Below are 25974 nucleotides of genomic sequence, written 5' to 3' on the forward strand. Positions count from 1 at the left end.
CCCACTGTAAAATGTACTTAAGTAAAGTACAGATACCTCAAAATTCTACTTAACTACAGTACTTTTTTATTACTTGTACTTTGTTACCTTCCACCACTAAAAACCTGCAAACTATGAGCAAGAAACCATAACCAAGAAAATACATCAAAGTAACGCACCATCAGCAGACTCTCCATAAACTCTATAGAAGGAGACAACATGAAAATTAGTGGATAATGGAGAAAAATGCTGCATGTTTCTGTCTGAAAGTAGCAGTAACATTTTAAAGCTGTGGTTCAGTTGTTCAAATGCAAGAAGACAATTGTTATATTTCAGTCACGTGGATTAGTTGTACCAGTCCTGAACTTGGGTGAATAGAAAAAAACCAAAAACCTTTAACCAATAAGACAAGAACATGAAAAAATAACAATGCAAGAAATATATAACAGTACATCATGGAAAGCTATTGATTACCTTTGTTCAAGCCCAAAAGGAAAGATTTTACAATAACATGTAAGGGTCACATCGAATCCGTGTGACAATGCTGTGTGTATTTAAACAATTTGTACAATTATTTGCAATATATTTTTACTTGCATGCAGTGATACTATCTAATAAATGGTCAAAAATGGAGGGCACTGACTTTTTCCAAAGATAGTAAATCCGGCACGTTATGACCTATTTGCTGATTTCAAGCTCCACAGATGCAGGAGTGGAAGAGAATAATGCATACGTCTATCAAATGATAATATATTTACAGAGAAGCCCAATTTCAGCTATATGGAAAGAACAATACAGCAACAAACATCAAACACCAAACATACATGTGCACTATAACATTATCTTGAAGTGCCATGTTATGTGAATGTGCTCTCTGTGTTTTGGCTGTAATCCCGTGCAGCTGGGGCAGGCAGGAGCAGTGCGGCACTAATGAGCGGTGACATGCAGCCCACTTGGCCCAGAGCTGAAGAGGGCCGTGTCCCTTTGAGCACAACAAAGAGGAGAGATAGAGCCCTGCCTGCTTTTCAAACACAGGTCGTGACTGAGAGCCAAGAGACAGCTCACCATGTCCTGTAGCTGACCACACTGCAAAAAACAAAACACCTTGTTATTTGATGGTAAAGGTGCACTACGTAACTTTTCTAGTGAAGTGTAAACCAGCTGTTCTTTTTCTGGAATGTTCAACAGTTAGGTATTACATTTTATATTGTGTTTTCAGTTACGTGTATTTGTATTGCTCAAAATTCTCTTGAAAAACTTGCATTCTTACTGTGAGTTTGAGCGCCTCTCCATAGATCTGACCTCTAACTTGACCTGGTGGAATCACTTGCTTCCATGGCAGAACCTCCACCAGAAAAATTACATAGTACAACTTTAATAATAGTCAGAGGCCTATAAAAACAGAATGCATTACTGTAATTTGATAGTTGTTATATTGCCTCTTGTTTAACGATGCACATGTAACTTGCTCACTTGATAGCTTCAAAAATACATTGAAAAACATGCATTCTTACTGTGAGCAAGGCAGCCTCTTCACAGATCTGACCTTTAACTTTGCCTGCTTTTCTCCATGAAGATATTCCTTTATAAACGCCATTGTTAAATGCAAGGTGGCCGATGCACCGTAGTGGACCTTTAATGAATAGTTTGCAGTTCTGTGATGTGCTTGAAGTTACAATGGCTAGTCACATAGTCAAGATTCATGGATTTTCCTTTTGGTGATTTCTCAAAAAGAGCAGAAATGACAGTAGAGGCCTGTAATCCTGGCCTCTAAAAATTACATCACATTCTAGGATATGACAAAGAGGAAATAAATAAATTTGAAAATGTAATAAAATTCTTGTAGATCATATAGAACGTGTCTTGTTTACTAGCGTTGGGCAGAGTTGGAATAGGAGACATTTAGAAACTTAATCACCTGCTATTTTTACAGTTTTAAAAGAAACAATAGCACCATCTAGTGGCAATGAACACTACCGTTTGTCAGTTCCACAGCATAAAATCATCTTGTATGATTAAACCCAATTCCGTTTCTATGTTTTATGTAGGTGCATGAATTTTCAGCATAATATTTTGGAAGGTGAAACAGGCTACAAGACGCTTTTGGTTAATAAAGCTGTTCTGACGTTGAGCTACAATTCTCATTTATACCACTTGGAGGCACCGTTGGTATGTTTTCTTTTCACATAAGCTCTTTCTAATGGCTCTTTGCCACAGCCCGGAAAATGCGTAAAATCACACTGAATGTTAAAATGTTGCCTTACCTGACTTTACCTCAATGTTTTGACCAAAACTGTGTGTAAAGGTTGTGAATAATTATTATTATCCACACGTAAACCTTGGATGATTAATAACCACACCGTTATTAAAACGTAATTTAGAGCATGAAATGGATGAGATATTTTTTTTTCCATCCTTGTTTATTTTGTCCAGATGCTGAACCAGAGAAGTTTAATGTTCCAGGGCTCCGTTCCACAGTGGATAGAATAATGTGGGGCTTCGGCAGTGTTCTGCACTAAGCCTGATTTTATGTTTAGCCTTAACAGGCCTGGTCATGGTCCATGCCTAATTCTTCATAGGTGCTTTGATAGAAAACGGTGAAGACAAGTGGGACACTGAGACAACCTGGACCTATAATGGGGGGTGGACGAGGTGGGGAGTGCAGCTCGTAGCCATTGGCTGCTTGAAGAACAGAAGCTCTCCCTCTCGCTCTCCCTTAAATGCGCTCCCACCAGCGACCGTAGCAGTTAATCACAGGCCACAGTGGAGAGACAAACCTTTCGCTCTTGTGCCTGCGGTTTGATCGGAGATGCGTCGTTACTGCGAGATTTAGGCCCTAAGTGTTTTCTATTTCTTTTCGCTGAGACCATTTTGCGCAAGACTGCCGTTTCAGAATGACTGGGGTTTTTGAGAATTTAAACACAGATATGCATTCCAACCAGATTACCTCAAGCAACTACCACAGTCTGCACAAGTCGCAAGAGTCTCCGACACTGCCGGTGTCCACGGCCACGGACAGCAGCTACTACAACAGCCAGCAGCCTTTTGGTCAGCTGGGCTACCAGTATCACGGCAGCACCGCGGGCGCAGTGCCATACAACCCAAAGTCGTACGACCTTAGTTTTAACCCGTCTTATGGCGCGTACAGCACTTATGGCTCTAACTCGTCCCCTACTCCAGCAGACACAGGTAAGGATTTTTAAACATTATTATTATTATTATTATTATTATTATTATTATTATTATTATTATTATTATTATTATTATTATTATTATTATTATTATTATTATTATTATTATAATAAAGACACAAACACATAATGTGATATGAAAGGTTGCAGCCTGCAGTTTGCGTTGTCTCTGGCAAAGAATGGCTGTGATGTGCAATTATAAGAAATATTATGTAGAAATGTTATTATATTATTCAAAGTAACTTAGTAGGTCAGTATATAATGAGAAAACATATCCCGAAAATATAAATGCTTAGCAAATTTGTGTTTTTCCCCTCAGAAAAGGAAGAGAGTGAACCAGAAATCCGAATGGTGAATGGAAAACCAAAGAAGGTTAGAAAACCTCGGACCATTTATTCCAGTTTCCAGCTGGCTGCACTGCAGCGAAGGTTTCAGAAAACACAGTATTTGGCTTTACCAGAGCGGGCCGAGCTGGCTGCATCTTTAGGCCTGACGCAAACACAGGTGGGTGCTTTTATAAAAACACACTGCGCGCGCCATTCTGTTTTGTCCTAATAATGAAAAACACAAATGAATATTATAAAGTACTTATAATGTAATTTTCTTAGGTCAAAATATGGTTCCAAAACCGTCGCTCCAAGTTCAAGAAGTTGTGGAAAAGTGGAGAAATTCCCCCAGAGCAGCATGTTGCTTCAAGTGAGTCTCCCCCCTGCTCCTCTCCCCCAACCACCGCCTGGGACTTTCCACAGACTCCGAGAATGAACAGTGTTACCCCGAGTTTACCTCCGAGCAGCAGCCCGCCCAACACCACTGCGCCTCCGTCCTTTTTGGCGAACTATTCCTGGTACTCACCCACGAACTCTACGACGCATCTGCAGCCCCCACTGGTCCAACACCACCACAACTCCGCTATTAGCGCCGGAACGATATTTTGAAAGGACAATACTGGTGAAAACTAAAGCATACCAATACCCTCATTCTACAGACCTCGTGTGTGGGCCGTGCGTAATTTACGCGCAAGACAGAAACGCAACGGAACCGAAAAGATGTAAAAACATTGGTAGATGCAGATTACTACAGTTATTTTTGTATTTATTTATTTTGTCTATGTGGAGGGATGGATGAACCACTATATCCAAAGCAATCCCAGCCTGGACACAAGCCTGTTTTTACGCGGACGTCACTTTTTGCCATCCCTGCATATCTATCATAAACTGCAGGACAACCTCACACAATGTAGCACAAGTTAACTGTATCGTGCCTTTCAAAATGACCTCATTTGTTGTGTGATAAAAAGGTTACTTTAATTAATTCCTTATTTTAGAAGGTTTTTTTTTGTTTTTTGTTTTTTTTTTTTTACTTTCCACAAATCCTCGGTTGTAAATATGTTACCAGCTTTTAATCGCCCGTGCCGCTCTGACTCCTAAGCTCTTGGTGCAAAGCCATTATCCAACCTAAGCTACTGATTGTCTTACCCTCTGATTTTCTTGTAACACACATATTTGTATGTTGTCTTATTTATTTTAGCAGTGTTTCATATACGACAAGACGTTATTTAAATAAAAATGTTTTCTGTGCAATTATCTCTTCTTTAAATTTGTTTTATTTGGATATTACTTTTGGTTTAAATAGGCTACTATTAGACACACGTTATGTTTTATTAAAAAAAAAAAAAAAATCAAGAACTACACTGTGCACTATAGCCTTAAGCATTTTAAAGGTATAATTACTTTCGTCTTTAGGTCTGTATCCCTATAGATTATAGAACGTTTTGCTTGTGAGGTAACAAAAAAATAACATTTTTGGTAGTAAGCCTACTATAATGACTTTAAAAACGCATTATTTTATTTTATTTTTTTACATTTTTAAAGATAAAAAATGGCGGCGTTTCCAAGCCTGAAGCAAATGATGTGGTTCCTTAGCAACCATGCCGACTTATAATACAGCCACAGGTTATCTAACTGTAGCATGCTACAAGCTGCACTGATTTTATATGCCTTTTAATGGCTTATTTGTGATTACACATTCACATTAAGACTGAATAACAAGCGCGGACAAGCACAACAGTTGTCTCGTCATAAAGGTATTATTGGAGGCTCCATCACTCAGGCTGGCAGGCAAGAGGCAGAGCCTGGGGCGCACAGCTAGCTCTGGGGGTGGCGTACTGCAACACGCCCTGGCATGCGATCCAAGAGTAGGAAGCCGAGGGTGGCTGTGAACACTGAACAAGCACGGCTCCACAGACTCGCTGGAGACACCGAGCTGCTTCCAGACGTTTTATGAAGTCAGTCTAACAAGAGCAAAAGGAACGTCCCGGGTCCAGGACCAGACAGCCCGAAGCAACGGCATCATGGAAAATCTCTGTGATCTCTCCGACGACGTGTAGTGTGACCTACATTGTTTATATGGTTCAGGAAACAGGCACGAGGCCAAAAGACGCATGTACGAGCACGTGTATTGTGTTCTCTTATTAAGAACTACAAGTTAGCTACATAGATAATGATCAACGTCATCTGCGTCTATCGTGCCCATAAAGCATTTCCTTTTAGGCGAGTCCTAGCTCCAGTAAGCTGTTGCCACTTCTTTAATAAATCACCTATGATGAAGTCGCAACTGCCTGGGCTTCCTGTGTTCGACATTTTTGGCGTTTTGGGGACGAGAGTGGCCCATCGTTTATTGGCACAACAATGAGCAACAAGAGATATATTCTTTTTATATGTTTTATGATGAGCATGATACATTTCATTGCTTGGCGCAAACAAGCTATAGCCCAGACTATCCAAACCTGCAAATGTGATTCCCAGGCTATCCTAATTTATACCCATCTGTAATTTTATCCACATTTGCGCTGACTTTCAATTGTGAAAGCCTGCAATTACTACATAATTCTTTGCAATTTTCTAATATGGGGTGTAATTTTTTACACAAGACAATTTCCCGCTATTTCAAGCATCAACATTGTCAGAGTTGCATGTACATAATAAATGGGAATATCAATGCATAGTTTTTAGCCTCACATCTTGACTCAACGATAATTAGGCTATATCCGTGTGGAGCCTACGCAGAATTAGCCTGAATTGCATGGTAACTGCTGCTTTAAATTTTAAAAAATTACTCATAATTTCCCCCAAAGATTACCAAGATCTCGAGTGCACAATGTCATCAGCGTAATGAGGAGTAAACATTTATGCTAATAATCTACATTTTTTTCCATCAGCTATAAAGAGGCGAAATAAAGCGGAGATTTCAGTCATATTCTGAAGCGTGCTGCTATAGCTTAGCCCGGCACATGGCACACATTTAGTGGGATTTAAACAGGATACAGGATGCTGCTGCGCGTCTGCCTCCATGGCCATTGAAACCATCAAAGCCTCAAGGTGTGTATCTTTTATTCCTTACATTTTCTTTAGAATGCAAGACTGAATTTGCCAAAACAGGAAATAAATCCTCGTTTTACGCATCTATCTTTCAGTTCAATCTATACACTCCATTGTGTAGTATGTGATTCATCCAACAAAAATCTTTTATGTCTTTATAAAAAAAATATTTCAAAGGATTGTTGCCCTTGAAAGTATAAGTCTGTTCGGCGTTATCTCTAGTGAACGCTATAACGCACTTAGACTCTTATTGGATGGGAATAAAATTCTCGCTGTGGAGGAAAGGAAAAGCAGACATAGAAGTTATACTTGTTTAATTTCGCCGTTGCTCTCATTACTGCCATTGTGCTTTGCTCATTTTGAAACCTCTTCACATTGACAACTCCGTGATGTACACCTGCGAGCAATTTGCCAGCCTTATACATAGGCTAAGTCTACGGGAACAGTGACGAAAAGGCACCTCACCTATTCCACGTTTTTTTTTTTTTTTCTTTTGCAGAAAGAGACTTTCTTTCACAGCTCTATCTCTTTTGTCAATACAGAAAGATCCTCCGCCCGAAAAAAATACTCATAATTACCTCAGAGATAGGAAACTGCATTAGAATAAATAAGGGCGAAATGACTGTAATTATGCTGGGTTTGATGGGCTCAGCTCGTATAATCAAGAGGAGAATACAGCGAAATAACACTGACCCTCTTGGGTGTGCAGCTGCGCCATTCTGGGGCTAGCTACGCACCAATTCTGTTCCCCACAACAGCAGCAGCAGCAGCATACAATTCATATTATTTTAATGCATCCGAATATACATAAGCCTATTTCTGACAAATTCACAAAGGAACCTATACGTTTTCAATTTGTATATAGCACGTACAATAGAGGCTGCGCGTAAAGGCGAACGGACATAAACATGCGAGTTGCTACTCTAAAATGCTAACTCATGAATACATAGCCTTCCATCAACATCACGGGTTGGCCTTTGTTATAGGCCTAGCAACAAGACACAATAGAATATGTCCCAATAAAGCAAATAAAACAACATGAAGAAAAAGATCATGCCAATGTAAAATTCATCATTTTTATCCATTCAGATAAAAATAACAATATATTTGTGGAATCTATAACTTTTATTTTTATAAAGAAAATTAGAAAAATAATTACAATAGCCTATGTTCTGTTTACGCACTGCACGCGCGTTTTACGCACAGGCCTATTTTTGTACACTACCAAGTAAGTGAAATATATATTGTTTTACAAAAAGTGAAAATCGAATTTTAATCATAATTTCATAATAATAAACAGTGTCAACTTGAGTGTGGTTCGTGGTGAGGTCTTTGATCTTTCACTGCTGTCCATCTCTTTGCACCGTGTCTTTTGGCAGCACCTGCCCATGGTGCAATTATTCACTTAACTCACACAACTGATCTCGCCTTTTCATTGCACAAAACCACGATTGTCAGACGACAAATAGAAAGTCTGTAGAAAGTGAAACGAGCTCGGCGTCTTGATTGAATCCAGGTCTCCCACAACGCGCATGGTAAATCAATATTGAGCGGTTTATTCAGCGGTCATGTGGCTGCGCGCAGTAGATTACGCGCGACACGTTATTCGTTTAGGCTATTAAAATACAAATGTCAATTCACAATGTAATTTTATAAATGATGCCGACTGCAGTGGTTATGTGCTGAGGTTGCACAACATCTGTGAGCAGTGAGCATGTGCTCAGCCCTGAACGGTCATAAATCAAAGGTGTGCTGCGATAACACCGAGAGAGGAGGCTTCAGTCAAACGTTTATGGCATAATTTAAATCAGACTTTTACTGCTTCTGAAAATGTGAACATTATGTACATAAACATAAATAAATTAAAGTGATCAATACAAAACTAAATATTTTCTATGTTGACTAAACACATCTCGACAGATACAGAAAGCCAAAAGACCTTGTTTCACAGCGTGTGGAGCTCAACAGTGACGGCCCGCCCCCGGGTCCGGAAGTACATTTCTCTCATTTTTCCCATAGACTTTCCATGAAAAATAAATAAATAATAAATAAATAAAAGGCTAATCAGCTATGTGGTAACTACTGACAATCCTATAATTTTATGTAAAATCTGTCTCTGAAACTTTATAAACCGATAAGTTATTAAAGCATTTCGCTGAATCTTTAGTTTTAAATGTGCTTTTTGGACTTAAAACAACCGCGTTATGGATGTTAGTTACCAAGTAGCTGGTGAGCCTCCCCAATGCCTTTGAACTTCTAATATTCAAATTTTTCGAAAAGTTTATGGGGAATTGAATGGACATTTTACTTCCGGAACCGGTGCGCACTTCGAAGTGGGTGGGACTGTGGAGCTCCATTGAGTACAGCACAAAACAAATGTGAAATATGTACAAAATACAGTGACAGAAGAACTGCTCATCACATCCACGTGTTTTTCAAAGCAGCACGTCTCGTCAGGCCTTCTACATTTCACATAACACCGGGGCACGGCATAGAAAGCTTTACTTAAGTGCAGCTAGAACAGTGTTGTCTCTGGAACACAGACTGAACACAGACTGACTTTAAAAGAAACAAAACTCATCAGAATAATTTAACTTAAATAACAAACACAGAGTAACAACATACAGCACCTTGAGGCATTGCTGAAACTACTGCTGTGGTCAAACATTTTTATCAAAGGAACACCTTTGGTCTAAATTAGTTTAGCTGCGGCTCCGTGGGCCCAAACTGCAGCTCAATAGAAAATCTCTCACGTGTGATAAAAAATAAATCTAAACTGACACAATGATAAACAGCAGCCAAAAGATCCGCTTGTGCGACTTCCGCGCATCGTTACGGCCCTGTCGCCCTCAGGCTCCTCGCCTTCAGTCATTGGCCCCCGCCTCTGGAGCCTCGGCTCAGGCTCAGTGCTCCGGGTTCGGTTTGTGCGTGGCCTGACCGTGCGCCACGTCCTGGTGCGCTGAAGTCCGAGTCCAAGCTCGCCGTTTGCTCACATGAGCTGCGACTGTTGCATAGACTCTTGGTGTGTGGTCGGGTACCAAGACGTGTAGCTGGGGATGTATGAGCCGGTGGACCCCGCTGATGTCTTAACTGTTGTGGGAGAGCTCCACACCGGGGGCACGGAGGGGGAGCCCGTGGACAGTCCACGGCCACTGGACAAAGCATTGGTATCGATGGTGCCTCCCCCCTGCTTCATCAGTTTCTTAAACTTGGAACGTTTATTCTGGAACCAAATTTTCACCTGCGCGTAAATAATAAAGAGGTCATACGAGAAAATGCATTAAGATGATGGGAGAACCAGAACTGTTCATCAGTATTTAGATAGACGACATCTTATGCCAAGTTCTTTTCTATAATTTGAGGTTCATGGATAAGAACATCAAAACGGTGGTGGAACAAATAAAAAACATACAGCTACAAATATGAAACAACGGATCACTGTGCTGTTCGTCTCCAAACAACATCAGGACTGCGACAGCCCAACAAGAAAGGGTCATTGTTTTATTTAGGCAACAATTCATTTGTTTTTGATACTGTTCTTCCATGTGAGTATATCCATCAATTAGGCTACGCACGGAAAAATAATAAAAATGGGTGGTGAAAAATATTTGTATAGCCTATTTTATTAGAGTTTTAATGAATCCTATTAAATTATATTTATACAAAATATTTTATTTGAGTTTGGTGTGTTTTATTGTAAAAGATAGCAGCATACAGAGTGACGGCATGCACAGCGATGACTTGCCTGTGTTTGCGTGAGCCCCAGAGACGCCGCCAGCTCCGCTCTCTCCGGTAACGCCAGGTACTGGGTCTGCTGAAACCTCCTGTTCAGAGCTTGCAGTTGTAAACTCGAATAGATAGTCCTTGGTTTCCTAATTTTTTTGCCTTTTCCGTTGAAGCGCACTTCGCCACCTTCCACCACTGTGTTTTTCTCCGCTTCTGGCACTGACGGAGAACCAAGTAAAAGAAGCAAGGAGTCAGTTACAGTGAAAGAGCTACGCTGGAATGAAGAGCCGTGCATAACTTTTACAGGCTGTACATTAGCTATAATTACCCTTAATTGCATACATTGTTTATAGCGTTACGCAATAAATAATTACCAACCTCAACATCTGGCTCGTGGTTTTCGAGCAGCAGTTAGGACAACTGGAGTGAAGCACTTAAGGTGTAGCTTACCTGTGTCCTCTAGCCGTGTCTGTGAGAGCGCAGAGCTGTTTTGGTACGTCTGCACGGAGCCCAGGTACGGACTGGTGGGATGGCTGCCGTAGGGATAGCCCAACGACCTAGGGAAAGACGAGGCAGGGCTGTAGCTGTCGTGCTGCGTGTGACCTGCAGAATGTAAACAGTGCATGGGATAGTGTCCGTGAGACATGGAGGACGGAGACATTTGTTGACTCGGGGGTCCAAACTCCATGAAAACGGTTTTTCCTGAGGCAGGGCTATTAAGACTTTCAGGAATTGTAGTCATTGTCATCTCTTCTGGCGGTTCCCCTCGTCTCGCTTTTGTTGTTTTGCCTCTATGATCTCAGTGAAGGACGGGTCCCAATTTAAGGCGAACAGATTTTTTCTCGTTCCATTCATAAGAAAATGTAGTTTGTGCCCGTGAAAAGTCCTAGGTATGATGCTGTGGACCTAGACAAAGTCGCTCAAAGGTTTGAATCTCGGACTCATGAATATTCATCAAAGACGCTCGCTGATTGGTCCACTCTCTCCAAGAGGGAAGCGGATTGGCGACGCTGGGGCTGGGTCCGAAGGAGCTGAGAAAGTCAAGAAAAACCAAAAACCTCACATATATGTGTGACACAACCACGCATTTAATATTATTATTATTATTATTATTATTATTATTATTATTATTATTATTATTATTATTATTATTATTATTATTATTATTATTATTATTATTATTATTATTATTGCACTTATTTATTTATAATCATAGTAGGGTCTACGTACAATTCATTGCCTTTCTAGAGCTTCTCTGCTGCTGCACTCTTTGATTACAGATTTTGATTAAAGGTCTTAATAAAGGTGTAGACTATTAGCATAGGACTGGGGTTTCATTTTCATAAGTAGCAGCGTAATTATCCATGTATTTAACACTTAATGTGGCCTGGGGTTTCAGGTACACCTGGCAGCAGTAGGGCAGTGGTAAAACGGAGAGAAACGGGTCTAAAAAAGAAAGTCACAAAATGTGAAAGAATGAATCATGCGGCAAATTAAGAAAATGTATGTAAAAAATAAGTGGTAACATAAACAGTACAACGTAATACGAGAGACATGGATTTAACTTTGGATTGATCATTACAAAAAATTTCATAAAATAGTAACAAAAGAAAAAGGCATGTAGGCCAAATTAATTTCTGTTGGGAAAAAATATTTATATATATATCCGGTTAAGGCATGCACACATGAAAATTACGCTACACAATCATGCAACTAGCGACAAAATGCTATTATAAAAAATATAGCTTATGGATTGAACTGTGCGTCCTGAAAAATGGGGGAACGGCCAAACGCAAAACTTCCACATAGCTAATGAATATTTGGTTCAATTGAAGACATCCAAGGCAGTGGGAGCTTACAACAAGAGACAGAAGAGATGTGTGCACACTTACAGAGCAGGCATCATGTGATGGAAAAGAAGTAGACAAGTCCTCGCCTTCCGGGGTCACAGAGACTCCGCAGGATGCGCCTGGAGCGAGGCGCACAGCCGCGGCAGCTCCTCATTCTCCCGGGCTTCATCTTGACCACCAAAGCGTTCAGTCTGAGCACAGAGCAGAGACACAGCCGCGCTCTCTATCCACAGTCTCCTATCTCCACCTGAATAACAAATTAAAGCCAGTTAAATTCCCTCACTGTCATTATCAGCCTAATTACATAATTGAACTCAAAACACAACTAGCAAGTTGCAAAACGCGTTATCAAAATGCAGCCGCTGACATCACGACGCGTGTGCCAAAGTGTGCCAGGCGGCAGCTCATGCCTGGATTCAAAGATTTCTGTGAAATATTAGGCTATAAAGCAAGCTGGTCCCCTTGTCCCCCCGAAATAGGCCAATTTGAAGTGATTTCTCTGGAATTACTTTGGAAAAAATGCTTCAAGATTTCCTCTATCAACAACGACAATGATAATGGTAGTACAACCAATAATTATCATCTTCCAGAACAGAGGACAGATTTTTATGGGTACTTGGTGGGTGCGACTGATAACTGTCATTATTTTCCCACGATTATAGGATCTGCAAACTGAAACGAGACTGCGAGCAAAACCATTAAGGAAACAGTGGCAGAATGTGCGCTCTAATGTAAAATAAAACCACTTAAATATCGAGAATATATATTATATATATTTTTTCAAAGCAATTGCGATTTCAATTTGAATAATTAAATGTGTTTTGAATTTAGGCCCATGACACTTGGAATAACATTACGCACACTTTCCAAAGTCATTATTAAGACGGGGCCACTTGTTTGTCACGTGACCAATGCTTCACGTCCTGCCACAGCAGGGCTCTAACTCGGCCGAGGCACTAAAAATAAAAGTCCAAGCACACGCGCACGCATGTACGCGCATGAGGGGCGCGCGGAGATAGTGCTCATTAGAACAGAGTAGCTCTGTGGCTGAGGGTGTTTTAACACCTGCTGCTCTTCACCTGAGGGTTAGCGCAGAGGTGGAGAGGCGCGGAGGCATTGGAGGAGGGGGCTTCATTTGAGAGGCCGCTGATAGAAACCTCAAAGTAACACAGATTATATCAAGCAACACGTGAAACATGTCAATAATGCGCTCGTAAAACATTTAATTAATTTGTGTCACTTTAATCCCTATCATTACACGTACTCAAACATAGACAGCATAGTTAGGGCTTGGAACAAATATGATCTGATCAAGGTTTACCATTATAAGCGATGAGAAAAGCCCACCAATTACTTATTGCGCCCAATACCATATGCATACTAGGCTATAATACCAAATATTGTCAGAAATAAAATAATAAATAATTGGAATGATAACATGTATTATAATAATTATTATTGCTATTATTATTATTGGTGTATTTTTTTAATCACTTTTAGTCCGCTTGTATTAATTTCATGCAGCCAGGATTGTCTCTCCGCAACAGGTAGCTACACAAAAAGAGTGATCAAAACCTACAAAAAATCCTGTTCTATTTCTGAAATATTGAAATCTTTGAATCTATCTTTATCCACTCGCCTGCATGACGTACAGTGACGCGCAAACCAACCCCCAAAATATAGTCTACTTTTATCTCTCTTATTTTGCATCATGTATTTTACTGCCATAACATCATCTAATGGACGAAGTCATCACTATATGCAGCTCAAAAATAAAATGAAATTGCCTTTTGTTTTGTTCCTGTGTTGTGTCGTGCATCCTGTAATTTGTAGCGTCATTGAGCGCAAAGTAGATGCACCACAATTAGCCCGAGCCTATTTCCATGTGCAATGTGGCGTCAAAACGCGGATTGATTTTGTTTAGTAAAGTGCAAGAAAAGGCACAATGGAGCCTGGACTGCATTGTTCCATTGGTTAATTGGCTGTATTATTATAGTAGGGGTCAAGAGAAGAAATTATGTTAAGATTCGATTGTTTTTAGAAACATTGGCTATTCGTATTTATCTTGTAAATTAACAACCACCTCAAGTACTTTTATATTCAAAATGCTTTAGAATGTACAATTAATTTAAGACAAAATATTATTTGATATGCAGTATGCACTTGGCACATGTTTTCATTAGTATTTGATGTATGTATCGCTAATGTTTATTTAGTACAAGTTTGGTCACGAATCTTTTATATCTTGTTTGAACATTCTTTCTTTTTTAGCTTTATCAGTTTTCATTAGATGATAACTTGAATTTCTTTATAGACTCTATTCACATCTGTTGATGATATGTCAACTTTCTGGGGAGAAGGTAAAGAAAGAAACATAGGTGCATAGCATTAGGCTGTTATTACACAATGTAACACTGATTTAACAATTAACATAATTTTAGTGACTAATCACATTTTGTTTTCCTTTAGGTGGCAGTGGATGAAGAAGAAGGTGCTTTGTATCTGTTAATGGTCTTGTTGCCTGTTCATATTATTGTCATATGTGTAATAAAGATTTCAAATAGACATTGCACTGCTTTCATTGTCTGTGCTTTTAACACTCTTATCTAAGCTCCAAAGCAGTAGACCATTCGCCCTTTCTGAGACAGCCTTCGTGCGCCTGAAGAAGAGTAAACCATGATTAACACGAATGTAATAAGCCTGGACACGGGTCATTTCAAAGCCGAGAAGTTATTTTTCCAACTCCTTTTACCTGTGGGATGTTCAGAGGCGCTCTCTTCTCAGAAAGCTCGGTGGGGTCGCGCGGTGGAAAAGCCCCTGGCGCACTGGCGGCCATTACAGCAGCAGCAGGGGTCACGGCACAGCGGCCAGCATCCAACCTGCCTGAAATTGGCTGCAAAATGACCAATTACCTGAGTGAAGGCTGGGCAGAAAGGACTTTGGAAAATATGGCTTTTACTTAATTCAACTAAACTGTAAAAGAAACTAGTGTCACCGCGCTGCATGCTGAAGTATCCACCTGTTAGGAAAAATGTGGTCAGCCACACGGAACAGCGCACTGGCTCTGGGGTTATTTGATCAACATAAAACAATGATTGATTAAACATCTTTATATGTGTTGCATTAATCTGTCTGTAAATGGGAAATGCAAATTCGCCAATTAAGTCATTTGCCTACGAGAGGCGGCCTGCTTGACGTTCAGCTGCCACTGCGCCTTTAGTCTGAAACCCCCTTTTTAGTTTTTGTTAAGAGTTAAATCTCGCACAAAGACAGGAAGGAGGTCAGCACTCAGCCAACACCTGAATGCGCGCTCCTTTTTGTGCTCCCCTTGATCCCACAGCCTGCGCCTGTCATTAGTCTTAATGATGGAAAATTGTCATGTTGATACAAGTCTTGCTCTCCCCCTCTCGTCTTTGTATAAGTAGAAGGTGGAAGCTCCATTTGTAACAAAGTTCTTTGTGACTAAAAGCCGTGGACATTGCATTTGTGCCGAGGGAGAAAAGAGGCTGTAGATGCTCTTTCCATAGCTGGGATAATTATTCCTACTGTGGCCTTAATGATTCGCTGTGTTCATCCTGCATCTCATCCACGCGCCAGGCCCTCAGCACAGCCCCGTGTCAGGGAATATGAAAAACCCATATAATGAAACCATTTTGGCTGATGGAAAAAGGGGCTACTGAAGCCGCACTTGCTACAAAGACTGCTCAATTATATGAGTAATTGTGATAATTTTCCCTCCATTCACTGCTTTCTGTGCAAGGTAAAAAACACAGATGCTGAAAGGGAAATTACTTGGACAATATATAATCTGCCAAATAGTCACAACAGAAAAAAGATGACTGTAAGAAAGTGTAGGACTATAAATAGCTATGTTAATGCAGGGCACGTAAATACACCCTCAGGAGTGGGCATACATAAACAAACAGCTCTACCTTGTGTGTCTGTGAGTGGAAAAAAACATATAACAAATGACCATTGGAAAAAACATGATAAAAGTAGCTCCGCAGCTGCTAGAAAATGAAGGCTCCTTATTAACGAATGTGCGCCCTGAAAACGCACCCCCATCTTTGGCTATCATTTGTTGTTCTGTGACAGGAAAAGGATAATTACCTCTCTCAGACGCAGGAGGACTGACATGGCCTTTAGACTTTGCCATGAATGCAGAAAGCTTGATAGAAAGCTCGTGGAATAATTTTCTCCTCGGCTCTCTCCTTTATGTTGTAGAGCGTGTTTTGTTCCCGCAGAACTTGGAGATGGCAGTATTGTAGAGTGCATTAAACCACGGGTCTTCATACGGTAAATATGACATCCCGGTGTCTATCAGCCTCTCCTGGGCGAACGAAAATGCATTAAAATTTAAATTTCATCTTCAGGGAGACAGACGAGATAGAGATATGCATTACATGTGCCTATTCCCAGTGTGTGATGGATTAAACATCTCCGGAGCGCACTCACTGGCTCTGTCTGATACCAGGGCGCACAGAAATGGCATATTGTGGAAAAAGAGTCACGCTTTCAAGAAAGCTTTTAACATACAGTAATACAATGTAATTAACTACCATTGTCTTCACGGAGAGAATCGGGCTTTCTTTGTGTTAGAGTAAGAGAAAAACATGTTTAATCTGGGCATGCGTAATGAGAAGCGTATAGCTGCATATTGATTCAAACTCACCCTGTATCTGAGTAGCATTTACATTATAGATGCCAAAAAACATGACAATAAAAAAATACACCTTCTTAGTATATGAAATCCAAGAAAAATTGCAATATGGAAACTGGATTTTAGATCTAGCAAGATATATAGGCCTATGGAGACAAGGCCAGACTGTCTTACATAAGAGACAGATAATGGTCCATATACTATGAAGAGGATAGGGCATTTCAAGGGAATGTCAGATCTTTTATGTGATGCTATATAAAGCCATCTTCAATCAGCCCAAACACAACCAGAATTTCAAAGTGAACATGAGATCAGACCCGCCATCTTTTCTTGTAAATTGTAAAATGAGTGTGTTGTGTACAATTTATTTACCATTTCTCACCTTTACAGTGGGATACATTTCATTCAAACAAGTTCATAATATTCTTGCTCTGGTTGGCAGCATTGTATTACATGGCCTTGAATTGAATTTCAGTTAAAATTCAATTCAAAAGAGTTAATATTCACCACAAGGAACAACAGAAACTGTGTATAGTTTTCCACAGTGCAGCAGAAAACTATCTATCTACTTCTAACACTGATGGTGCGCTTCCTGAAACGTTGCATTAATCTAATATGGGTAATTGTGATAGTTTGAGCTCCAAATTGCTCTTATTTTGGGACAACCCTTTCATCTGACCTTTGACCTCTCCGTCCCCTGCAATCTTGTCCAAATCTCCCCTCTCTGACCAGACTAGCATTACAACCATGCAGTTCAAACACTTGTATCAGCCTCAAATGATGACTTTCTCTCAGACAAACGCCCCATAAGTCTTGGCAGTGAGTGTAGGGAGGCCATGCACCTCTCCGGACCCCCTCCCCCCGGGCCCCCCGGACCCCCCTGGACCCCTACGGACCCTGGGCACCACCTGATTGTTCCTTGTAGCAGCTCGGTGCCACCACCACTATCCCTATATAGTCTTTTGTGTGACAAACGCTCAGCTTCAAACCGGCAATCTCAATTCAGAGCACCCCACTGTGCACTTCCTGACAGCATCCAGAAATGTTTTCAAGTTGTCAAGTCCCTACAGTAATAGCCTCCGAGCACAATACAACAAAACAATAATCATATGATCAGAAATTTGGGATTTAGAGGATGGCGCTGAGCAACCTTTTCCATTTGCACCATTTGTTGTTTTACGTTTAAAGACATTCATACCCGTCCACTTTGGCACGGAGCCAAATGGGCCTCTCCACTCTGGCACTAGAGTGATGTTTTTATTTTTACAAATGACAGATGATGCAGGCGAGTTTTAACACCAGAGCATGTTAAATATGAGGGAGGCTTCACTACGGCCATTGAATAAGTTATAAAGAACACTTGTGTACCTGTGTACCAATGTATTAAAAGTGTCATTTATACTGCATTTCCCCCACTTTTTCACTTCTGAGGTTGTCCCGAGGAGCCCTCTGGGATTTGGCATGGGTCTTTATTTTTGATGCATTTCCTGGCATGCCCTTTACATTTTGGGTGCTAGCATAAATAGTGCAATTGTTTTTACACAATGCAATAATACATAAAACATTTCAAAGTTGTACATAAATGACCAAATCAAGCAGGAATTAAGTGATTTTGTAGAGAGTGGAACTTATCATATCCAAATGTTACAGCACATTCTTCACACGTGAGAGAATTTAATTGCATTTTCTTATGTGGCGTATTAAATGTTGCATGATGACAGAAGGACATAACTCATTACATAAATTAAACTGGTATGTTCGTCCATGTTGTAAGAAAAATGTTGTAAGTTGAAGTGCAGCATAATAAAATGTCACAGGCCATATTGCATTTTCAATTGTAAGATTATGGTTAGAGATGCTATAAGGAAAAATCAGCCTTTCTTGTCAAACAGGATATTTCAATTTGCAAGAAAAAGGATGATATTAGTAATGCAAATGGTTCGGACAACCTTTGACATCCCCAAGACCTGCAATCCAGTAGCACTGACGAGGAATCAGGAAGAGTCTTTGGGCAACATATTTTCCATAAAAATATCAATATTAGATCATGGGTTTCTTGTTCTAGAAAATACATTTGTCTTGGAATAATATATAAGCATGGTGTCAGCACAGACAATTTTTATTATTATCACTTTCAAATCAAATCAAGACATCAGGTGTAAAGAAAATGAAGAATATAAATTGTGGCGGCAGTGGCTCAGTGGTTAGAGAGCTTGCCCATAAACCTGAAGATTGACAGTCTAATCTAGCTCTGTCCATATAGTGTACTGTATCTTTGAGCAAGACACTTCACCTACACTGTCTAATGTGGTGGTGAATGATGTGTGTGAATGAGTGGAGATTGGACGCCACTTCTTTGTGTTTATATTGCAATAATAATTTTTCCATGCCAAAACTATGAAATCAACCATACATGCTTGTCAACACCCGAACATAGAAGATAAGCAAGGCTGGGTCATTGTGTCCTTAAGCATGACACTTTACTCACATTACCTAGTATGAATGTTGTGTATGAGTGTTCGGAGGTCGGAGGTTATCAGTCTACCCCAGGGCAGCTGTGGCTACAAGAGTAGCTTACCATCACTAAATGTAGAGTGAATAAATTATTCATTATGTGTTTTTGGGTCAAAAAGTGCTATATAAGTTAAATGTTTTATTCATCATTATTATTTATCAAATATAAAAAAGAAAGCAACATAATAATATCCTTTCACCATTTCACATCACACAGTCCGTCATAATTATACAATTATACAAATGCAATTGGTATTTGATACAGGATTTTGATTTCATACATTGTGTATTGTATTTAAGTTTTTGTTGTTTTGATGAAAAGAATCCTCTTCATGAAACAGAGCAGAGGTTCAGTACTTTATACAGATGCAGATACAGATGCAGAGGTAGTGGTTTTCCAAAGTAAACATATCAGGTGATCTTATCAGCAATAGATTATTATCACAATATCGGCCTATTGTGATATTATTGGTACTGTCATATCAATTCAAGATTATATCAATTCATGAGGCTCCCTGTCTGAGTGCAAAATCTGCCAAAGTACTGTTTTAAGTCTGAACTTAGGTGACAGAAGTGTGCTTTTCAACTTTTGACTCCTTTACAAACTTCTGTGTGTAGAACTGATTCTGAACCTCTGTGCGCTCTGCTCATGAATCCTACATTAGCCCCTGCACTGTGACTGTGTGAGCTTCTTCTGACCGCCTCAGTGCTGCTGCGGCCCCATTATAAACCAGTCTGACCTGCGCTGCACCTCACCCCTATTACAAACCAAGCGCACACTCACGACCCCGTCCGACAATTACTGCGCTGCACTGCTGCCCGGCGGCCCATCTCCGGAGAGCGGGCCGAGACAAGGCTGTCAGGGATTTTAATAAATGTAGGGAACGCTGCATGGAGAAAAGTGTTGCTGTCTCAATAGAGTGACACAGAAGAGCCTTGGCTGTCGATGGAGCCCCTAATGACAGAGTAAGATAATGACAGCCCCCAGTTCGAATCAGCAGGAAAAGGAAGATCAATCTAGCCAGAAAAAGGGACAGGGAGGAGGGCGTCTTTTTCTTGTTCTCCGTTTTAGCTCATCTCATACATATATCCCCTCGGCTGCAGCTGGCTTCTGGTGGGCCCGGGCAGCTCTGCATTAAGTGCGCAGTGGATCGATAGCCATTACAACTCCCTCACAGCCTGACACATCGCAGGGGCCACAGTTGACATTTCACTTAGGGCCCGCATTGATCCCCCCCTCAAATGGTGCACAATATTCCAGCCACTGCCAGCGTGCATCAGAGCCTGGGGTCCGGCTAGAATTGAAAAGCCAAAGGAAGAGAGGGAGGAGAGCGGGGCCCTAACCAGCTGCCCTGTGTGCTACAAGTAAACAGCATAGCCCCTGATACATTCCTCATTCTCAATGTACTGGTTTTCCTGCTGCTACTTTTGGTCCAAGTATGGCTAGATCAAAGCTTGACCCCTTACAATTATTTGAGGTAGAACACAAGCCTGCATTGACATCACTGTTGATAACATCACCAGTGTTTTTGGGGAAAAACCACTGAAAAAAACATCAAAATCAAGCATCTGATATAATTAAAAAGTGGGAGTTTCCGTGAAGCTGTTCTCAAAATAAACAAGGAAAAATAGCAGACAGCACAGAATTAGCTACAATTTGAGTTAATCTCTTTTTAATTGCCCTCTGAGATGCTATCGCTTGGGTCATTTTGACTTTCCAACAGGATCAGCAGCACACGTAGCCAAGCACTTACTTAAAAATACACCATCACAGTCTTGGTAACAGTTTTCCACTCTTGAACGTAACACCAATCCAATTCACAACCTGTCTCTGTAATTCCTATTCCGTGGCTATCATGTTTTTGAACCAAAGAAAGCCCCATATCTATTTCGGTGGACTTGTTGCACACTGTAAGTGGTGTTGTTATCTTGTGAGGCGTTTAGTTAAATGATAATTCACAAAAGTCATCTGCCACAGAACACTGCAGTCCTCTTTGATTCCTAAATTGCACAAGCAGGGGAATTCCCAGATAAAATGGTAACAAGATATTAAATACAGGAGCTGTCAGGTGTATGGTGACAACATTGTTCGCTATAAAGAAAAGATTGAAGGGGGAATTTGTGGCAGAAGTAAAACACTATATTATTTTCCAAAGATCTAAATCTAAACAGGATTTGTTCACTGTTCCAAGATGGTATTTTGAACCCATCCAAACAATTTCTCTATTTTTTGTGAAGTGTTGTTACGTTAAACTGGATTTTGCAGGTGCATGTCCAATGTCCCTTCCCAAGCAATACTTACAAAGATAATAAGTCAGTTTTGCAGGGATTTTAATATATAATAATATGAGCACAAATGTTTGTGTAACAAATACATGGATGCTTAAAGATGCAGAACTAAGGGCCCCCCAAGAAGAATCTTGCACATAGCTTGAAACAGCCCTGCATACTGTTAAATGCAGAGCTAAATGTCTACAACGACAGCTGTCAGAACCCAAAACAATACAAGGATTTACTGTCATCTGGTAATTAAAACTACAACATAAAGTTTCTATATGTCATTATAAGGGCTCAAAATAATCCGATCTTGATCATGGTAAAATATGGCCTTGTTGAATTTTGACATGCTTGTTGAACATAGATACATGTTGGAAAAATACATTATTGTTCTACTAATTATATACAGTAAAAAGTGTCTGTATTTAAGCTAAAAAAAAAAAAAAAAAAGTAACTAGTAAATTAACATGAGGCATTGTAACTACTGAAACATGGTTTACCTTGCACCACAGGAGTGTGATCAGTCCATCATTTCACCTTGCTTTCTGTGAACAAATCACACATTAGCATACAAAACACACTCAGATATAAAACTGTATCAAGTATAGCCTGAACTGTACATCTAAATAACACAGGTGAGTTAAAGCATGATTAATATAGTGCTATATCATAATAACTTGAATGCATCAGATTACAGGCCTAATGCTGTAATTGAAGTCTATAGCTGTGGGCAGAAATTTGATTTAATGAATCGTTCCCACCTGGCTGGATGTTTGCAATGCACAAATTGAATAAATAATAACACATACAGCCCCCACACACACATTTAACTTGATGGGGATGAGTGGTCCCAGAGAGACCACTGCTGCCTCTCCATCAGACCGCCATCTTTAATTTCTCTGTGGTCTACAATGCCTGTCATCGCATAGTCTGGTTTCATTATGTACAAGGAAAGGAAAGGGAAAGAACATGAGCAGATCTGGAGTCACAATGCCTCCTATTTAACATGGTGGGAGGAGGGGATGGGGGGCTGAGGCAGGGGACAGTGGAGCGACGTCTCACCCCTCCAGGTCCAATTGTGCACCCCAGGACGGCCCGCTGCAGACCCACAGACTCCTCATATCATCAGTGCAGACTGGCTCTACAGCCCTGGCACAGTGTGCAGGGCAGACAGACAGCTGCTGGCACTAGGCCAAGGATCAGGCTCTGCAGGAACTTTAGACACAGGGTTCTGTGTGCACCAGTGAATGATGGACACAGTTAAAAAGAATATTGTGATGGTTTATAGCTCCATGATTCAAATCTGTTGACTTTGCTTCCCTTTGACAAGTCAACAATTTTCAAAAATAACAATAATTACATTTGAAGTACATTTTTAGTAAACATTGACAGCAAGTCATGGTAACAGTCAATATTGTCTGAGACTAACTCACTGGTTTATATAATGCTGTATTTCTTTCCACTGCATTAGAACATATTGAACAGGTTTTCTTGTGTGCTGTGCACTGTATAAATGCAGCTGTATTGTGCCCACAACAAATTTCCCCTTGAGGAACAATAAAGTTTATCTAAGCTTTATCTAAGCAGATATAATAAAATGTATTATGTCAATTAGTATAAATACTAACCTTCCCACTATCTATAGCCTAAAATGAAGCAAACATTTATCCTAATGTTGGCCATCGTCAAAATCCACTTTTGTCCACAGTCTGTGGTCTGGTCAATATTTTTCTGACAAACAACACAGAGTCAATAGATGTCTTCACAGCCTCTTTTGATAATATTTGTGACATGGTTTTGTCAACTCATTCAATAACAAAGTCTCAAATGAGTCAGACATTTGAATCTCAAAGTGTGATTGGCTCATGGGATGCATGGGTTATATTAGAAGCAGAACACTGGGGGATGGGAGGAGGCTTTGATTGGACTTGTCTGTATTATGGTCAGACTCAGAGGAAACACCTGCGAGGAGCTCCACACTGCTGTCTGTTTAACTCTGATGAACTAATCCCAGTGAAGAGGCGGCCGGCCGCGTGATCTGGTCCTGAGCTGCAGATCTGGAGTGTCTCAGCACAAAGGCATGTGAGGTTGAGCAGCCCCCATCTCCTCACAGTGGGCTGCAACAGGGGTACTATAGTTTTAATAAAATGATATAACAAAAACTGCAAATTTATAACCTCATTAAAAGACCCAAGAATAGGACAATGCATGCCTGTAACCTACAGTCTGTGACAGGCAAATAACTTAAATCTGGAGGGCACGTCTGTAACCAACAAGGGCTCAGATAAGAAAATTCTGATTCTGACCTTCATACCCTTAAAAAACAAAACAAATAATAATAATAATAATAACAATGTTGTTATACAATAGGCTCTTAGTCTTCTCTGTAGCCAATAGTGTTCTGAAAATGTAGAAAATTGCAGCGGGGCAGAGTTATACATTTGTATTATTTTTATACATTAATAGATTAACACAACCACCATGTTGCTGATAAACATGATGTTGATGCTAAACCATTTTGCCAGAATGTTAATCCTCAACAGAGAATACAAAACATTTGTTTACAATGCACAGCGTTAGTCAGCTATGTACAGACATTTTGCTGTTTTATCAGTGTTTTCAAAGGGGTTCAAATGCATGTGTTGTGTAAGATGAATAATGACACATTATTAGACCCCAAAGTTTTCCTTTAGAGAAAACGTCTTTATTTTTAGGTTTCTGTAAAAAGGTCCCCGTCTCTGTGGGCAGTGTGAGAAAGTGCTCTCTCCCTGCAACCTCAGCCTGGTTAAATGAGCCTGTGGCCCAAGTGTGGACAGCAGCTGGAGAGCAAGAGTCAGCTCCCCAGCACAGATCATCAGCAGGAGGAAGTGGGAGAGACAGAATAAGGGAGAGAGTGAGTGAGAGAGGGAGAGATAGAGAGAGCAACCCTCAGAGGAGGAGGGGGCCTAGACCCTGCGGGGCCAATCAGATCCCAGAGTGTAGCCTGGGCCCCTGCAGTGTGGCAGCACAGCAGCACTCACATCCTGGACACAGAGCAGGTCTCTCGTGCTTAACCCTTGGCGGGCGCTCCCTGGCCCTCATGCGCTCATCACCACACTAATCAGCGGCGGAGAGGGCAGCTGCAGGGAGCCCCTCTCCTCAGCCACGCTCAAGAGCCTGTTATCCGCAGTAAGAGCAGTGCAAATACAGAGCTTAGTGTTCTCAACAGGGCCGGCAGCACCCACATGCCTGCCGACGCCGCTCCTCACATTGTGGCACGTTTAGCTCGATCGCCCGCACACAAAGACAGCACTTTATGCACTCCTTTGAGGGACAGTTCTCCTTGTCATCTGTTCATTTACCGTCCACACTCAAGTGGCCACAGGTGAACAGGGAATTTAAATCAGACCATGATAAAAGTCGCCCAAGGAGTAAGTGATCTGGTCTTGATCCATTAAGAGTGACCAAGACTACACTCAAAAAAACAGGCATGTCAGTGGGCTGAGACCTACAGACATTTGGTGAACTAGGATGAATAAATATAAAAAATAAAAAATAAAAAAATAATAATAATAACATAGGCCTTCTCAAAATCATTTCTTACTCTTATGATCGCTAAGTATATTCATGCTCTACTGATAACCTTCAGTGACTTTAGAGTTATATAGTCTTCCTAGAGGTACTAATTACATTCTTGGTCAATTTCTATTTTTTTCTTGAGAATTTAATCAAATCTGTTAATTTTAACAAAAACATGGAAAGTCCTATTTTTCTCAGTGGACAGATGAATGTGGAATTAGCCTTGTATTTGGGTTTGTTGTCTGTGGCTGATTATATGTTCTTTTATTACTGTTATTCTTTGCACTAATGAGCTCCAACTAAATCACTTGAACTGGATGTTCATTTGTGGCATGTTGATACTAAATCAGGTAAGAGTCTGGGGTCGCACGAGACCATGGTCCATCAAACACGGACATAAAGAAAGGACGTTAGGAGAGGTATACGAGTCAAATACAGGACTGGACACAGCTCTGAGAGACTAATCAGGACCCGTTGGCAGAAACAGATCGCTTTAACCTGTGGAGCCAGCTATAGTACGGTGCACAACACAAACTTCATTGTAGTCAATCTTTGCCAATGTCAATTATGAAGTATGGTTTATTTTCCAGCCTACAGCATGACAAACACAAGCCTGAACAAAATCGTGGGGAAAAGGGGAACAGAAAAAAACATGGATGAAGGAGGACTATTGCACTGATTTGAATAATATTAGTAATTTTGAATTTCTAGTTTAGCATATCAGTCTTCAGTCCAAATGCTGTTACAAATCACTCAAGGCTCAAACCTATCATAAATACAGAAACTGACTCACAGTTTTATGGCCAAGAGTTTGGTCCAAAAACATACATTAGTGGTTGGCT

General features: G+C 40.5%; 2 protein-coding genes across 2 annotated transcripts; one reads left to right on the forward strand and one right to left on the reverse strand.

The window, feature by feature from the left end:
* The first annotated feature begins 2659 nt into the window (after positions 1–2659).
* On the forward strand, positions 2660–4746 carry dlx2a (distal-less homeobox 2a). Its single transcript, XM_033987175.2, has 3 exons — positions 2660–3168; positions 3490–3674; positions 3779–4746. Exons 1-3 carry the CDS (start codon positions 2874–2876, stop codon positions 4103–4105), a joined length of 807 nt encoding a protein of 268 aa, XP_033843066.1. The 5' UTR covers positions 2660–2873; the 3' UTR covers positions 4106–4746.
* A 3528-nt stretch (positions 4747–8274) lies between these two features.
* dlx1a (distal-less homeobox 1a) lies at positions 8275–12870 on the reverse strand. Its single transcript, XM_033987176.2, has 4 exons — positions 12166–12870; positions 10724–11304; positions 10293–10492; positions 8275–9788 (listed from the first exon to the last, which is right to left on the reverse strand). The coding sequence occupies exons 2-4, from the start codon at positions 11019–11021 to the stop codon at positions 9537–9539; spliced, it is 750 nt and encodes a 249-aa protein (XP_033843067.1). The 5' UTR covers positions 11022–11304; positions 12166–12870; the 3' UTR covers positions 8275–9536.
* Positions 12871–25974: the final 13104 nt, after the last annotated feature.

Source organism: Periophthalmus magnuspinnatus, chromosome 21, assembly GCF_009829125.3.
Source record: "Periophthalmus magnuspinnatus isolate fPerMag1 chromosome 21, fPerMag1.2.pri, whole genome shotgun sequence".
NCBI classification, from domain to species: Eukaryota; Metazoa; Chordata; class Actinopteri; order Gobiiformes; family Gobiidae; genus Periophthalmus; species Periophthalmus magnuspinnatus.